Below are 17,395 nucleotides of genomic sequence, written 5' to 3'. Positions count from 1 at the left end.
CCATATCTTCAAACAAAGTGGACAATGAATAATTAGACTTATCGGTGGAAAAGATCCTCTCAATTTCTAGTGTTGGATAGTCCCTTTCAGTGACAGGTAACAATGAATAAAAATTAGTGACCTCCATGGAGAAAACAGGACAGCTCTATTGGTCGGACTGAAACAGTAAGGTGCAACCAGGCAAAGCACCTAAATAAACAAATCAAAAGTAAAAGTCACTGTTACCGTCCCATTAAAGATTAGTTGTCTTGTAGACATAAACAAAGTCCGGTAAATGTGCGTACTCCGTTCAGAGCAATAAGCCGTGGGAAATATGTATAACAAGCTTAGAGCCACTTGAAAACAACTTGACAAACCCCCTGTACACGCCTGTGATGGTTATCAATGAATGTATCAGAGACTGAGTGTGCTTCAGAAAACCGGAGGCTTAGGAGTACAGCAAGCGGTTACATACAGAGTGAGCGGTACCTTCAAATCTCAAACATAAAGAGAGAAGACCAGGACATGTGATCCAGGTGGCGTAAACGCCTTACTCACCACTCCTCTGGACCGCTGACCCCGAATAACTCAGTCTCTATTTCGATCAAAGACCTCCGGAATTCACTATATGTGCACTCAATAGTCTCCTCCGCGTTACTTCGAAAAGGCGTCCTACTGTGCAGGAGGGGGCGTGACGTACGTGCTTCAGCGTGGTGAATCCATACGCTGATCCTTATCAATGTAAAAAAACAGAGTTCCCATAGACCGGCTTTGGAGCTGTGAGTCCCAGACCAGCTGCTGCTGCCAGGAATATTTAGAATAAAGTAGAAAGAAAGTTGCTAGCAGCGGTCTTAAAAGCAAAAAGTCTTTATTAGAACATCAATGGTAAAAAACACTCCAGGAGAGCCACAAATGCACACACAACATTTAGTCCGCTAACATGTTTCGGCCTGGGGCCGTAATCATAGCTACTAGACCTTGCACCTGCGTACCTTAAAAAGCACCAGGATCGCCCTGATAGGATAAAAACAAAGTTACACTTTGTGTTGCTGTTTTAACTCTTTGAGTACTTTAACATAGAAATTCTATATATCAATTAGAAATTTTCTATTACATAGAACCTGTCACCATTCCATATCAAGTAAAAATGAACACAAGCATATAAGACAGAAAATAATTTGATGAAAACTAATTAGAAGGTCTTAAAAATTATTACATTATTACATAAGAGTATGCAGAGAATCGCATATATGCATACTACGTGGATTAACTGACAACCGGCCAAATTATTTAACCATTAAAATACAATACAATACAAAACAATACACTTATATGAAGTCACTAGAACAATTTACATGACATTATATTTCGCTGTATATAACAGTTGAACCGTATTGATATAAATGGTGGCAAAAAAACATTATAAAATCGTCAAAGGCTTAATATGTAATAAATGAATGGAAAATATTACCCATTCAGCCTCCTAATCATAATCTGTCAAATACTAGACTGGGGACATGCTAATATACTAAACTAATATACTAAACTAGAAGGAGAGGAAGCCTAATATTTATTAACATAACTTACTATATTAGTTTAATAATCTATTTTGTATTATATGGGCACCGCACAAATATTTATGGCATATATGTTAATACATTAATGAGAATGGATTCAAAGTACTCAAAGAGTTAAAGTACTCAAAGAGTTAAAACAGCAACACAATGTGTAACTTTGTTTTTATCCTATCAGGGCGATCCTGGTGCTTTTTAAGGTACGCAGGTGCAAGGTCTAGTAGCTATGATTACGGCCCCAGGCCGAAACATGTTAGCTGACTAAATGTTGTGTGTGCATTTGTGGCTCTCCTGGAGTGTTTTTTTACCATTGATGTTCTAATAAAGACTTTTTGCTTTTAAGACCGCTGCTAGCAACTTTCTTTCTACTTTATTCTAAATATTCCTGGCAGCAGCAGCTGGTCTGGGACTCACAGCTCCAAAGCCGGTCTATGGGAACTCTGTTTTTTTACATTGATAAGGATCAGCGTATGGATTCACCACGCTGAAGCACGTACGTCACGCCCCCTCCTGCACAGTAGGACGCCTTTTCGAAGTAACGCGGAGGAGACTATTGAGTGCACATATAGTGAATTCCGGAGGTCTTTGATCGAAATAGAGACTGAGTTATTCGGGGTCAGCGGTCCAGAGTAGTGGTGAGTAAGGCGTTTACGCCACCTGGATCACATGTCCTGGTCTTCTCTCTTTATGTTTGAGATTTGAAGGGTACCGCTCACTCTGTATGTAACCGCTTGCTGTACTCCTAAGCCTCCGGTTTTCTGAAGCACACTCAGTCTCTGATACATTCATTGATAACCATCACAGGCGTGTACAGGGGGTTTGTCAAGTTGTTTTCAAGTGGCTCTAAGCTTGTTATACATATTTCCCACGGCTTATTGCTCTGAACGGAGTACGCACATTTACCGGACTTTGTTTATGTCTACAAGACAACTAATCTTTAATGGGACGGTAACAGTGACTTTTACTTTTGATTTGTTTATTTAGGTGCTTTGCCTGGTTGCACCTTACTGTTTCAGTCCGACCAATAGAGCTGTCCTGTTTTCTCCATGGAGGTCACTAATTTTATTCATTGTTACCTGTCACTGAAAGGGACTATCCAACACTAGAAATTGAGAGGATCTTTTCCACCGATAAGTCTAATTATTCATTGTCCACTTTGTTTGAAGATATGGAAAAGCTCTTAATAAGGGAACACAAATTACAGTGGGACATTTGGACTTTGGAAACATACATCAAATTAAAGATTATACCACGTGGTTTGAGATTGAATAAATTTCCCACATTTGATGTTACTGATGTAGAATTTATTAGTACATGGAATGATATTTTGTCTGACTGTTCTGCACGCCTAATGCTGTTATTAATTTCATATAAGTCTAATCTTCTGAAGGCCATTAGAGGAGAGATAGGGCTTCTACAGACAGAAATGAATTCAAGACAGTTAGAAACCAGCTTTGCCAAATTTGATGGTATTCTTAAAATAACAGTTGCACAGGTGAAAAAAGCAGTCCTTGAAACAAAACAAACTAAGTTCATAAGGGACCAGACAGACTACAATAGTAACTCTGTATATATATGGAAAAGGGCAGACAACAAATCAAGAAGGCAATCTAGAGGCAGATCTAGAAATAGACGAAATGGTAGCAGGAATAGGAACACAAACAATGATCAAGGGGCTATACACAATACAGAGGTTAAGAGAGTGACATATTCAGACACTGACTTTGAATCAGGGGATGATAATGGGGCTTCAAGTGGTGATGAACCACCACGAAGCATACTTAAAAAAGCCCAACAAAATTCATCGCTACAAGTAGCTAGTGAGGCGTCTGGCTCTGATCAGCATCAGTTACAAGTGGTGATACCTAGGAATAAACATGCTGAACCTAAGGGTTCTTCCACTAAGTATGTTGACAATAGTACAACAGTTTCACAAACAGGTATATCTGATGATGATCAGCGCCAGATAGAGCAGGTTTTTCGTCTTCCCCCACAGCGTACAGGGATAGGACAAACAGGTCAAGACCACTACCAGTTGAGAGGTCAGAGAGGAAGGAAGAAGTACAAATAACTAATGTAAATAATGTGATTAATTTATCAGGATTTACTTTAACAGACCCACAAATCTCTCTTCTTAGTCACGGCCTGAATTTTGCTCCGACTAATCACTTCAATGTATTTAACACTATCCTTGATGTGAATAAACTTATACGCAATATGACCCTTCAGAGACATTTTTTCACAGAATCCCAGCATTCTACACAAGGGGATAGTCCTAATCCACAGGCAGCACAGCTTACATATACCCCTAAACAAAGTAGACTTAATTTTGGTGAAACGTGTGATTTAATTAATTTGGAGAGCTTGTCGCATGATTCATTATCACTGACCAATAAACAGAGTATTAATGCAGTCAGTGGTTTTCAAAATAAATCAGAGTTTTACCCTATTCACAACAGGGGTTCCACCCTAGAGACTTTCTTTAAACGGGTGGAACGTGACTTGATTAAACTTAAAGATTCAGCTGTTTACCAGACTCCTAACCTGTCTAGGTCTGAGAGAGCGGCCCTTAAGGAGCTCCAAGAGAACAAAGATATTGTTATACGCACAGCCGATAAGGGGGGCTCTGTCGTGGTTTTGGACAAGACTGACTATGTAAATGAGGCACTGCGCCAGCTTACCAACATTGAGGACTATATCCCTCTAGATAGGGATCCTACCACGGTATTTAAGAAGGAACTATTGGACATTTTGGACGATGGGCTGGAGAATGGGCACTACGACCAAAAAACCTTTGAGTTTTTGGTAGTTGACCATCCAGTTGTGCCCATTTTCCATCACTTACCCAAAGTCCACAAATCCCTGACAGAAGTCAGGGGTCGTCCAATAGTTAGTGGCATCAACTCACTGTTGGAACACGTGTCACAATGGGTTGATAGTATCCTACAACCACTTGTACAGAATTTACATAGTTACATCGGGACACAAAAGATGTAATAACGATTCTAGACAAACTAAAGTGGAATAGTGCCTGTTATAAATGGGCTACTATTGATGTAGTAGCATTGTACTCCTCGATCCCTCACGAAGAGGGTCTAACCGCAGTTGTTTTTTTTCTGGAGCGCTACTCTGATTTTTCTTTGGATTTTCGGTGCTTTATACTTAGAGTACTCAAGTTTTTGCTTACTCACAACTATTTTTCATTTGAGGATAGATTCTATCTCCAAAGACGTGGGACAGCTATGGGGGCCAAGTTTGCCCCCTCCTATGCCAACCTTTTTATGGGTTGGTGGGAGCTGTCCCACGTCTTTGGAGATGGAAATCCCTACAGACATTTGATTTGTTTTTATGTTCGTTTCATAGACGATCTATTACTTGTATGGGAAGGAAGTACACTGCAGTTTACATCCTTCGTGGCGTATCTGAACTCCAATAATATTGGTATTAAGTTCACCCACGAACTAAGTGAAAGCGAAATAAACTTTTTAGACATCACTATCAAAGGTACAGATGATGGAAAAGTGCTTACTGAGATTTTTAGGAAACCCATTGCTGGGAACACTCTTCTCCATGCGAGTAGTTGTCACCCGAGGCATGTACCTTATGCGGTAGCCAAGGGACAATTTACTAGGGTTAAACGCAATTGCACATTACCCTATAAATATGCAGAACAATCAAAGGAGTTGACAAACAGACTTAAGAGTAGGGGATATACCTCCCATGTTATAAAAAAAGCAAGAAATCAGGTTGATGCGCTGGATAGGATGCAAACTTTGGACACAACTAGTATGTTCATAGTACATCTGAGGGACAACACAAAGGAGTAACCTTTGTTACAGAATATAGTCAGGAATACCAGGACATTTGCAGAATAGTGAAAAAACATTTTTCCTTTCTTGCTGCGGATGACAAACTAGAGAATTGTGTCTCCCAAGGTCTGCGGTGCTCCTATAGAAAAACTAGCACTTTGGGCAATGTGTTGTCACCATCAGTCTTGCCCAAAACCGATACACGACAGAGCTCCTGGCTTACACATAGGGGAATCTTCAAATGCCACAATAAATGTAGGGTATGTGAATTTGTTCTCCCTGCTGATCACATCAGGTCTGAGGTGACAGGTGAAAGGTTCCCCATACAAACATGTCTAAAGTGTACCTCCACATATGTGGTTTATGTCCTCAGTTGTACCAACTGTCATTTACAGTATGTGGGGCTCACCACAACAGAGGTGAAGGTCCGCATACGAAATCATTTGTCAACCATACAGGCAGGAACGGCATCTACACCTTTGGTGCAGCATTTTGCTAAACATCATCGTAGCAGTGTCAATACATTGAAATGGCAGGCTATTGAAAGAGTTACCTGTCCTCCTAGGGGAGGAGATAGGGATAGGTTGCTGCAGAAGAGGAAATGTTTTGGATCTTCAGACTCCAGACACGTGTGCCCACTGGCCTGAACTCTGAGTATGACCTAATTAATTACTGGCAATGATTTTTTGAGCCCTGGGTCCTCATTCCCTCTCCTGCGGCGACTGACTCAATCCCCTCCCACCCAGTAATTTTGTAGTTTTGTTATTTTGTAATTTTGCAATTTTGCAATACTACAATACTGTGTTTTTGTGTCTCTAGCAATTCCCTTCCATACAATATAGAGCTTTTCCTAGTCCACATTTCCCTGGTGGGCTAGGTATCTATTGGCCATATCACTGTATTTTCCATAAGAGATTCCAATGCATTGGAAGTTTAATGTCATTTGAATCCATTCTCATTAATGTATTAACATATATGCCATAAATATTTGTGCGGTGCCCATATAATACAAAATAGATTATTAAACTAATATAGTAAGTTATGTAAATAAATATTAGGCTTCCTCTCCTTCTAGTTTAGTATATTAGTTTAGTATATTAGCATGTCCCCAGTCTAGTATTTGACAGATTATGATTAGGAGGCTGAATGGGTAATATTTTCCATTCATTTATTACATATTAAGCCTTTGACGATTTTATAACGTTTTTTTGCCACCATTTATATCAATACGGTTCAACTGTTATATACAGCGAAATATAATGTCATGTAAATTGTTCTAGTGACTTCATATAAGTGTATTGTTTTGTATTGTATTGTATTTTAATGGTTAAATAATTTGGCCGGTTGTCAGTTAATCCACGTAGTATGCATATATGCGATTCTCTGCATACTCTTATGTAATAATGTAATAATTTTTAAGACCTTCTAATTAGTTTTCATCAAATTATTTTCTGTCTTATATGCTTGTGTTCATTTTTACTTGATATGGAATGGTGACAGGTTCTATGTAATAGAAAATTTCTAATTGATATATAGAATTTCTATGTTAAAGTACTCAAAGAGTTAAAACAGCAACACGATGTGTAACTTTGTTTTTATCCTATCAGGGCGATCCTGGTGCTTTTTAAGGTACGCAGGTGCAAGGTCTAGTAGCTATGATTACGGCCCCAGGCCGAAACATGTTAGCGGACTAAATGTTGTGTGTGCATTTGTGGCTCTCCTGGAGTGTTTTTTACCATTGATGTTCTAATAAAGACTTTTTGCTTTTAAGACCGCTGCTAGCAACTTTCTTTCTACTTTATTCTAAATATTCCTGGCAGCAGCAGCTGGTCTGGGACTCACAGCTCCAAAGCCGGTCTATGGGAACTCTGTTTTTTTACATTGATAAGGATCAGCGTATGGATTCACCACGCTGAAGCACGTACGTCACGCCCCCTCCTGCACAGTAGGACGCCTTTTCGAAGTAACGCGGAGGAGACTATTGAGTGCACATATAGTGAATTCCGGAGGTCTTTGATCGAAATAGAGACTGAGTTATTCGGGGTCAGCGGTCCAGAGGAGTGGTGAGTAAGGCGTTTACGCCACCTGGATCACATGTCCTGGTCTTCTCTCTTTATGTTTGAGATTTGAAGGTACCGCTCACTCTGTATGTAACCGCTTGCTGTACTCCTAAGCCTCCGGTTTTCTGAAGCACACTCAGTCTCTGATACATTCATTGATAACCATCACAGGCGTGTACAGGGGGGTTTGTCAAGTTGTTTTCAAGTGGCTCTAAGCTTGTTATACATATTTCCCACGGCTTATTGCTCTGAACGGAGTACGCACATTTACCGGACTTTGTTTATGTCTACAAGACAACTAATCTTTAATGGGACGGTAACAGTGACTTTTACTTTTGATTTATATATATATATATATATATATATATAAAATAGAAGGATTATGGAACTAGCGCTAAAGGTCATATATATACACAATGTACTGTGCTGTCATGCCATGCCTCCTACAAACTATACATGACATATTGACATTCATTCACAAACAATCATAATCATTGTCTGTGAATGAATGTCAATGTCATGGTTGTAAATGATGCCTGATGTCACATACCTCCCAATATTTCAAAATTTGAAAGCGGAACACCCCGCACTGTTGTCAGTCTGCCGCGGCACACCTGAGGATCTCTCACGGCACACTAGTGTGCCACGGCACACTGGTTGAAAAACACTGAGTTATGCTACACAAGCCATCTCATAGCAGAGCCCCTGGATCCTCTCTTCTATGAGTCTATAGGACGAGCGCCATGGCATTTGGTTGGCTTTACCGCACAATTTTCCTTTAAATAAAAAGGTTTAGAATGAGAGATAGACAGGCAGGACCCGTTCCCAAATGTATCTTAAGACCTACTAGCAAGCTATAGATCTAATGTAATGCAATGCTTTAAATGCATTTAATTTTTACAATGTTTAACACCCCTTTAATGTCTCTCTCAGCATTGTCATACATACTCTGCGCTGTATTAATACTTTGTTATTTTCCAGTGTTGAAAGACAAAGGATATACAACCCTTCAGGATGAAGCCATCAAAATATTTAACTGTTTGCAGCAGCTCGAGTCTCTATCAGATCCTGTACCATTAATTCAAGGCATCCTCCAGACAGGCCATGATTTACGGCCACTTAGAGATGAACTTTACTGCCAGCTCATTAAACAGACAAACAATGCACCAAATCCTGGCAGCACAGGCAATCTCTACCATTGGCAGATCCTCACCTGCTTAAGCTGCACATTTCCACCTAGCCGAAGCATCCTTAAGTATCTGAAATTCCATCTTAAAAGGTGAGAACCAGAATGGAATCACACAAGTTTCATTTATTTCCTATATTATGGTACTAGCTATACATTCTACCTGTGTCAAAGGTAGCTAGTGATAAAAATACAGATTGTTATATAGTGAATATTAGAAAATTCCTTTCCTGCTTATGTGCAAGAAAGACAGACAGAGATAGACAGACAGACAGACAGACAGACAGACAGACAGATAGATAGATAGATAGATGATAGATAGATAAATAGATAGATATGATACTCGAAGGGAACAAGTATAAAAGTAACTTTTATTAATCAAAAAAGAATATACATGAGATTGAGTCAATATGATCCGACACATTTTAAACTGTACCAGTGCTTAGTCATTGATAGATACATGATACACAGTCATATCTAATATCAAAGTTTTCCTCTGGTGACACAATTGTGAAGAATGATATCATTACATTATATAAATGGCTACTGTATCTAACCCAATAAAAAGTTAGCACCGCAGGATGATTGACAAACAGTCTGCATTTATCCCTTTACTCAATGAAATTTTCTAGTGATGCTCTTTTAATCTAAATAATTTAGTGATTGATATTGCAAATAATACAAATAACTGATTTTTTTTTTAATTTTACTCTTTCTAAATCATGAAAGTTTAATTCTAACGTCTGTCCCTTTAATTGTGTAGTTACTGAGTAATGTAAGTGAAGCTTGTACTTATTGCTATATACTCAAGGTTATTATTGGGCCATACGATAAATGTAATTGAGCTGTACCCCAAAATTCTACACTCGTTGCTAAAAAGTAAAAAAAAAAAAACACTAGATATGCAATTGAGAACATTAACAATGACTTAATTTCACATTCTTAGCTTACAAATCTGTAAACACTCCCTATGGTTTGGAAATTCATTAGAGTCCCTTAACAACAAAGCCTTTCTCTGCATAACATTAAGCGTTTTTGTTTCATAGGATACGGGAACAATTCCAAGGCTCCGAAATGGAAAAATTATGCTGTGTTTATCTATGAATCTCTAAGGAAATCTAAGTGCAGGGAGTTTGTGCCTTCCCGGGATGAAATTGAAGCCTTAATTAACAGGCAGGAAATTACAACCACTGTGTACTGTCATGGTGGGGCGCTTGCAAGATCACAATTAACTCCCACACCACAGCTGGAGAGGTGAGACAGAGGCACCTGCTGTCATTTCTTTGCTTTAAACTCTACAAAGCTCTGCTGGAGCTCCTCAACACTTGATTAATTAGAGTGTTAGCTACTGTATGAAAGTATAGGCTGTATTAGTAGGTAGCACCATTACTATGACAACTTTACATATATAGTGCAAGTCAGATTTTAAAGGGACAGAAAGGTCAAAATAGAACATACAATTTTAAACAAACTGTTTCTAGCTATGTTATACATTGTTGTAAATACTGCGCCTCTACTAAGCTTCTATCAGGGTACTCTTCAACAAAGGATACTAAGTGAACAAATTAATGTGATACTAGAAGTAAATTGGAAAATTGTTTTTAAAGTTGTATGTTCTATCTGATTCATGAACATTTCATTTTGACTGTCACTGTAAGAGTTTCATCTCCCTTTAAAAATAGAGCTAAAAGCCACATATGCTTGCACACATTTACATTATAATAGGTGAATATTAGTAGCAGTACATTAAATGGACATTCAAGTTACTTTTTATTTCTGCATTAAAAAGTATTAGTTACATTGCAACAGATCTGCATAAAAACGTGATTCTTTAAAAGCATTTCAAACCTTTCAGTTCGTAAAAAAATATGCATTGTTTACCAATACTAAGACAAGGGGATATTATACACTGTGAGATTGTAATATAAATTTGTTTAATTACATGTAGTTAAAACACTTTGAAATATACTTTCAATATTTATTGTATCCCCTTTATATACAGTATGTATAAACACCTTGTTATATCCATATCCCTTTAAAACACCTTTTATTTTACATTTAATATGTGCATATGTATATATAATAAATATATAATATATATATATATATTATATATATATCTATATAAATATATATATATATGTTCAGGTGGCCCTCGGTTTACAATGGTTCAATTTACACCATTTCAGAATAACAACCTTTTTTTCCAGTCATGTGACTGCTATTGAAAAGCAGTGCATTTATTAAAATAGCCAGTTAGGTGGAGCTGTCCGCTTGTGTTGTAGCAAAGCCTAGCAAGTTGAAATTAATCAGTTTAACCAGACCTGAGCTATCGAGCAGATTTCAAAGGAACAAGATCTTCCTGTTTATAAATAAGTCCAGATTGGAATGCATAGAAAGAACTGTTTGCAGAAAAATTCAAGTGAAGTCTGTGTTGTATGATTATTTTAATAGGTTTATAATGCTGTTTAGCAAATGTTTTTGTTCATTTAACTTAGTTTAATTATATATTCTGTGTTGTGTGATTATTTTATTAGGTTTATAATGCTGTTTAGCATTTAAAGTCTTCATTTCTAAGGCTTTAATGTAATTAGGTGTTACTTATGACAATTTTGAGAGGGGGCCGGGGAACCTATCTCCCCTCACTTCCCATTGACTTACATTATAAACTGGGTTTCATTTACAACGGTTTCGATTACAACCATTCCTTCCGGAACCTAACCCCGGCGTAAACTGAGGGCTTACCTGTATATACATGTGTGTGTGTAATACTTTATTTTAATATGTTCTACATGTTTTGTATTACACTTGTATTCTAGCTCAAGTAGAAAATGAACCCTCCCTTTTAGCAGTCAGACTTGTGTTTGATAATTTTATATGTAAGCAAAAATATGTACTATGTACAAATAAATGTCTCAGGGGTTCCGTAAATTCGTATTAACAGTCCTCAGTCTTTTAGAGCCAAAACAATTATAAACAATTTCACAGGTTAACTTGTATTCTAGCCCTAACACTTCAGGGACTCAAGTCACACTAATCCATTAAAGGTATTGGGCACGCTAAAGAGATGTCGGCGCGTGCTAATCATTCTCTGGTAATTCTGTTTTACCATGGACTTGTAATACCATGTTGTGCCCTATTCTTAGTACAGAGGCCCACAATATTAATAGCGCACCTTGCCCTGGCAGTAGCGCTCCACTTATAATCTAGGCCTTTACGAGGAATGAAACTGAGTTTAATTTCCCTTTAACATAACCATTGCCATTCACACAAACCTGGATTCGTTTCACTCTTGTCTTTTATTTTGTCTTTAGTAGTTGAGAAAGCTGATTCGCGGTCTTGCAATGGAAGATAGCAGGAACATGTTTTCCCTTTTTGAGTACAATGGAGAAGCTGATAAAGCTATTGAAAGCAGAACTGTTGTGCTGATGTGTTAGCAAAATTTGAAAAGTAAGTGCAAGGTCCTAAGTTTGTCACTCACTATGTAACAGCACCAGTAAATATGGGATTTGAAGCATAAACATTATCAACAACTATAAGAAACTGTAAAATGTTAGTGCAACTTAATATGGAAATAAGTGGAAAGAAAATGTGATATAGTGACTATCAAAGGATATATTATTCAGTGTTAAACGTCCCAAAAGTGTATAAAAAAGTCCAAAATTGGATGAAGATGTTGTTGAAGACTTTCAACCTCCGAGAGTAAGTAAAGTAATAGTGAAGTTCTGTTAGTGCAATTTGATATTACTGCAAAATACGATCGTTCACCCAAACAGCACGTGGCTTTTTTTGGAGTAACGATCGTCAGAGCGTCACAGAGAGGGTGGGGACTTGTAAAAATGGAGCCAGTAAACCACTGAAATAATAGGCATTGTGTGTTATCACCTGTCTTTGTAAGCGGATGGTTTTCCATGTTTTTAACAATCGATACCCTATGAAATAAACCCCAGTGACTGTTAAAACACCTTTGAATAAAAGCTGTCTTTTGTGAAAAATCAGGCCTATCTACTTCTTTATCTGAAAGGAGGGAGATTCATTTGAGCTGTTTATACTCTGAGCTTGGTCATAAGCTTAGGAATATGTGAGTATTTTCCAGGGTTGCAGTAATATCAAATTGCACTAACAGAACTTCACTATTATTTTACTTATTATCTTGGGGGTTAAAGGTCTTCAACAACAACACCTTCATCCAATTTGGGACTTTTTATGCACTTTTGGGGCTTTAAACACAGAATGTAAATCCTTTGATAGTGCACTATATCACATTATTTTCATTATATTGTTTATTGTGATTTACAAGTTATCTATTGTTTATTGATACGGAAATAACATTTATCAATTAATTATCAAAGAAGTTAGATTTATCATTAATAAAAAATAATAAGCTTCTCATCAGTAAGAAAAAAATAGAAATTATTGAGTCATAATTCACTTTCATTATCTAAATATGCACAATCTTTTTATATGCTTCTGAGGCAACCAGCTCCTACTGAGCATGTGCAAGATTTACAGTAAATACATATATGCATGATGTGATTGGCTAATGGCTGTCACATGATCCATTAGGAAGGAAAATTAACTAAATTTGATATTTGTCAGAAAAAAATCTACTACTCATTTGAAATTTATTGATTATGCAATTCTGCTGTGTTATTGGTCCTTTAAAGAAATTGCATGAATTATCTGTTTGTCTTGGTAAATGATGTCATTTAAGCCAAATGTAAACGTTTTTGAAAACAAATTAACATCTTTTTTAATGCAATTGCTTTTCATAACTCGTGCCACCATTTACCTTATTTGGAGGCAGCAATCTAGGGTTTAGTCTTTAGACAACAAGGCTAGCCACGGTCATAAATATAAGTATAAAATGCATTGTTTTGCTTTTGTTATCTGTTTAAAGTCAATAAGATATGGGTTTAGCCTTGTGAAGGTCAAATTCTTAGAAATAGAAAACCCACAATTTCAGAGATGAATCACATGAAAAGAGGGCATAATAAATAATGAAATTATATTGCAAAGTTGTGTCAATGATCATAACTAATAATTTATATAAACATGTCAAGGTGATTATTGTCCCGTCTAAAGTCAACTCCAGAACATATCTGAGGATGTCAATGACAAGAGGATGTATATGGACAGCAACCAATTATTTTAATATGATTGTTACTTTTATTTATTTATTACTTTTGTCTAACTTCTTAATTATTCTTTATTTGTTTAAGACTTTCAGCAAACTCTGAGGTAGGAGAAAAGCCATGGAAATTCTACTTCAAGCTTTACTGCTTCCTAGACACAGAGCATGTGCCAAAAGATAGTGTGGAATATGTATTTATGTTTGTACAGGTGAGAAAGAAAATGTACATAATACTACTTAGGGGTAATCACACAGTATCCAGGTAAGAGCTTCACATAGTGGTTTTCATAGGGTTTTAGAAAATGTTTTCTATTGGGTTTTTTTTTGTTTTTGTGCCGTTTTGCATCACAGAAATTGTACATAGACAATTTATCAAGAACCAGCGGTATTCAAATTTATCAGAAAACAATTTTTGGAACTTGTTTTCTTGATTTTTGGATTTATAATTCAGCAGCTTACCCTTTTGAAATTAATTTTGCCTGTATCTCGCTGCATAATTGTTTTTTTTTTTTTTCCCCTTGATTTTTATTTTAAACAAATTTAAAAAATTGTGCACCTCCGTTCACTATTCTTTCACTATTTAAAGTGAATGTAAATTTTTATGCTAAAGTGCCCAGTTTTTAAAAATTTGATTTAAAACAGGGACACTTTAATCATCAAAATTTACATTTCACTCGTTGTGAAGAAATACCTTTTAAACTTGACAGCAGCTCCAGCTTTCCTCGGTTGTCGCAAGCCATTTCTGATGTCAGAAATGATTGATAGGTCATCCTCCAATGTGACTTAAAGGACAGTAAACATAGAAAATAATGTTATATAATTCTGCACATAGTGCAGAATTATATAACATTATATTAGTGCTAGAGTTATATAACCTAATATTGCCTGCAAAGTTTTATTAAAAAATACTGTTTTCCAGACCCCGCTCTCTGTGCTCTTTTGAGCGGGTCTGTTTTTTTACACAGAGCGCATCGGGCCAGCAGTCTAGTCACAGCCCGGCCCAACCGCGCCATTATTCTCAGTGCAGCTCGCTCCTGCTCTGTCTGACAGCGGGAGCGAGCTGCACTGAGAATAATGGCGCGGTTGGGCCGGGCTGTGACTAGACAGCTGGCCAGATGCGCTCTGTGTAAAAAACAGACCCGCTCAAATAGCACAGAGAGCGGGTCTGGAAAACAGTATTTTTAATAAAACTTTGCAGGCAATATTAGGTTATATAACTCTAGCACTAATATAATGTTATAACATTATTTTCTATGTTTACTGACCCTTTAAAGTGCCCCTGTTTTTAATCAAATTTTTAAAAATCGGGTACTTTAGCATCAAAATTTACATTCACTTTAATAAAAAGCTAAAAGTATAGCTCATATCATATTTTCTTAATTATGAAACATTTAAAAATATGAAAACATAGACAACAATAATATGATCATAACAATGTTAGTTTATTATGGCAATTAAGTATTTGCTGAGTAGAGAGAAACATACAGTTCTATTGTAAAAAAAATAATAGCTTTATTCAAACTGTGGAATGGGTTGTAAAAAAGATGATCAATCTTTTTTAAACAATAACAAAAATGTTCAAGTAAAGGGAACACGACACTTACTGTATTACTCTGTATATTGACTTAGGCTCATGAAGCAGTTATACGCGGCCACTACCCTGCACTTGAGGATACGCTACAAGTTCTGGCAGCATTGAGGCTACAGTATTCTCTAGGAGACTACTCTCTACATACCACCTTGCCAGAAATGGAGAGTTTCTACCCCATGCAAAAACTGAAGTCTCGTATTACTCATCTACCAAAACTATGACTCCAATGGAGAGATCTGAAAGGAAGAGGTCAAGTTTCTTGGAAGGAACTTTAAGGAGGAGTTTTCCGAAGTGGCTCCATCAGCAACAGAAGCTGGAAGAGGAGCAAATGCTGGACATGTGGGTGAAAGAAGAGGTTCCTCTCAGCACGGACCAATATAATTGACAGTGGAAAAAATTACAGGGTATGAAACAAGATCAATGCATAACAAAATACATGGCTTTGATAAAGGAGTGGCCTGGCTATGGATCAACGCTATTTGATGTAGAGGTAAGAAAAAGTACTGTTAATATGCAATGTAATATGCCAACAAAGCTATTACAATGTGTGAAATTAGACTGTCAGGGGTGTGGGGTGACTATGCATTTTTGCTATCATCCCTCCCTTTGTTCATTCATTTATTGTTTAATGTTTGTTTGTTTGTTTTTAGCACCATGCATCTTGCGTGTATTTTATTTAATTTTTGCTTGTTTGTGCTCTCATGCTTTTTATTGTGTTTATGTGTTTTGTATTTATTGTAATAACTGTTTGTTTTTGCTATCATGCTTTTATTGTGTTTATGTTGTGTGTATTTATTGTAATAAACTGTTTGTTTTTGCTATCATGCTTTTATTGTGTTTATGTGTGTGTATTTATTTTAATAACTGTTTGTTTTTGCTATCATGCTTTTATTGTGTTTATGTGTGTGTATTTATTGTAATAACTGTTTGTTTTTTGCTATCATGCTTTTATTGTGTTTTATGTGTGTGTATTTATTGTAATAACTGTTTGTTTTTGCTATCATGCTTTTATTGTGTTTATGTGTGTATTTATTTTAATAATTGTTTGTTTTTGCTATCATGCTTTTGGTGTGAGTGTATATATGTGTGTGTGAGTTTTATTTATTGTTTGTTTTTGCTAAGAAGTTTCTACTGGGCTTGTATGTGTAATGTCCTGTATTTGCTCTTGTGGCGTTAGAAGTTGAACACAGTTACTACTCTCTGTAGTATACATTCTGGAGAATATTATGCTTTTATTGAAAAGTTAATAGGCTTATTTAAACCTTTATAACAAATTGTTGTTTTTCTCATGTATGCAAAGAAGGTGGATTCCCGCAGAACTTTGGCTCGGAGTTAGTGCTGAGGCGGTTTCTGTCTACAAGAGAGGAGAAGGAAAACCATTAGAAGTGTTTCATTTGAACATATCCTGTCTTTTGTGTGCTCCTTTTTCTAATACTTACAAGATGATTGTGGATGAGCGGGAACTCCTCTTTGAAACCAGTACAGTAAGTATTTTTTACAAACTGTTGGATGCCGTGAGTTAATTGCTTGTTTGTTCTGCCTTTATGATGTTAAAAGGACAGCCAAAAAAACACTTTCATGATTCAGATAGGGCATGTAATTTTAAACAACTTTCCAATTTACTTTAATAACCAATTTTGCTTTGTTCTCTTGGTATTCTTAGTTGAAAGCTAAAGCTAGGTTCATATGCTAATTTCTTAGACCTTGAAGGCCGCCTCTAATCTAAATGCATTTTGACAGTTTTTCACCACTAGAGGGCATTAGTTCATGTGTTTCATATAGATAACATTGAGATCATGCACGTGAATTTACAGAAGAGTGAGCACTGATTGGCTAAAATGCAAGTCTGTCAAAAAGAACTGAAATAAGGGGGCAGTCTGCTGAGGCTTAGATACAAGATAATTACAGAGGTAAAACATATAATAATAAAACAGTGTTGGTCATGCAAAACTGGGGAATGAGTAATTAAGGGATTATCTGTCTTTTAAAACAACAAAAATTCTGGTGTTGACTGTTCCTTTATACTAATGTGAAAAGCAAAACATTTCTCCAACATAGGTGT

General features: G+C 36.6%; 1 protein-coding gene across 1 annotated transcript in view; it reads left to right on the top strand.

The window, feature by feature from the left end:
* MYO10 (myosin X) overlaps window positions 1–17,395 on the top strand; it is a 457,205-nt gene that overhangs the window by 427,525 nt on the left and 12,285 nt on the right. The window contains 11 exon segments of the mRNA XM_053715822.1: window positions 8,404–8,701; window positions 9,655–9,691; window positions 9,693–9,813; window positions 9,816–9,862; window positions 11,923–12,028; window positions 12,031–12,058; window positions 13,831–13,951; window positions 15,372–15,534; window positions 15,537–15,822; window positions 16,626–16,645; window positions 16,648–16,817. Of these exon segments, the coding sequence (XP_053571797.1) occupies window positions 8,404–8,701; window positions 9,655–9,691; window positions 9,693–9,813; window positions 9,816–9,862; window positions 11,923–12,028; window positions 12,031–12,058; window positions 13,831–13,951; window positions 15,372–15,534; window positions 15,537–15,822; window positions 16,626–16,645; window positions 16,648–16,817 (1,397 nt within the window).

Source organism: Bombina bombina, chromosome 5, assembly GCF_027579735.1.
Source record: "Bombina bombina isolate aBomBom1 chromosome 5, aBomBom1.pri, whole genome shotgun sequence".
Lineage (NCBI taxonomy): Eukaryota > Metazoa > Chordata > Amphibia > Anura > Bombinatoridae > Bombina > Bombina bombina.
Note: the sequence above shows the minus strand (reverse complement) of the source record. Positions and strands in the feature narration are given on the sequence as shown.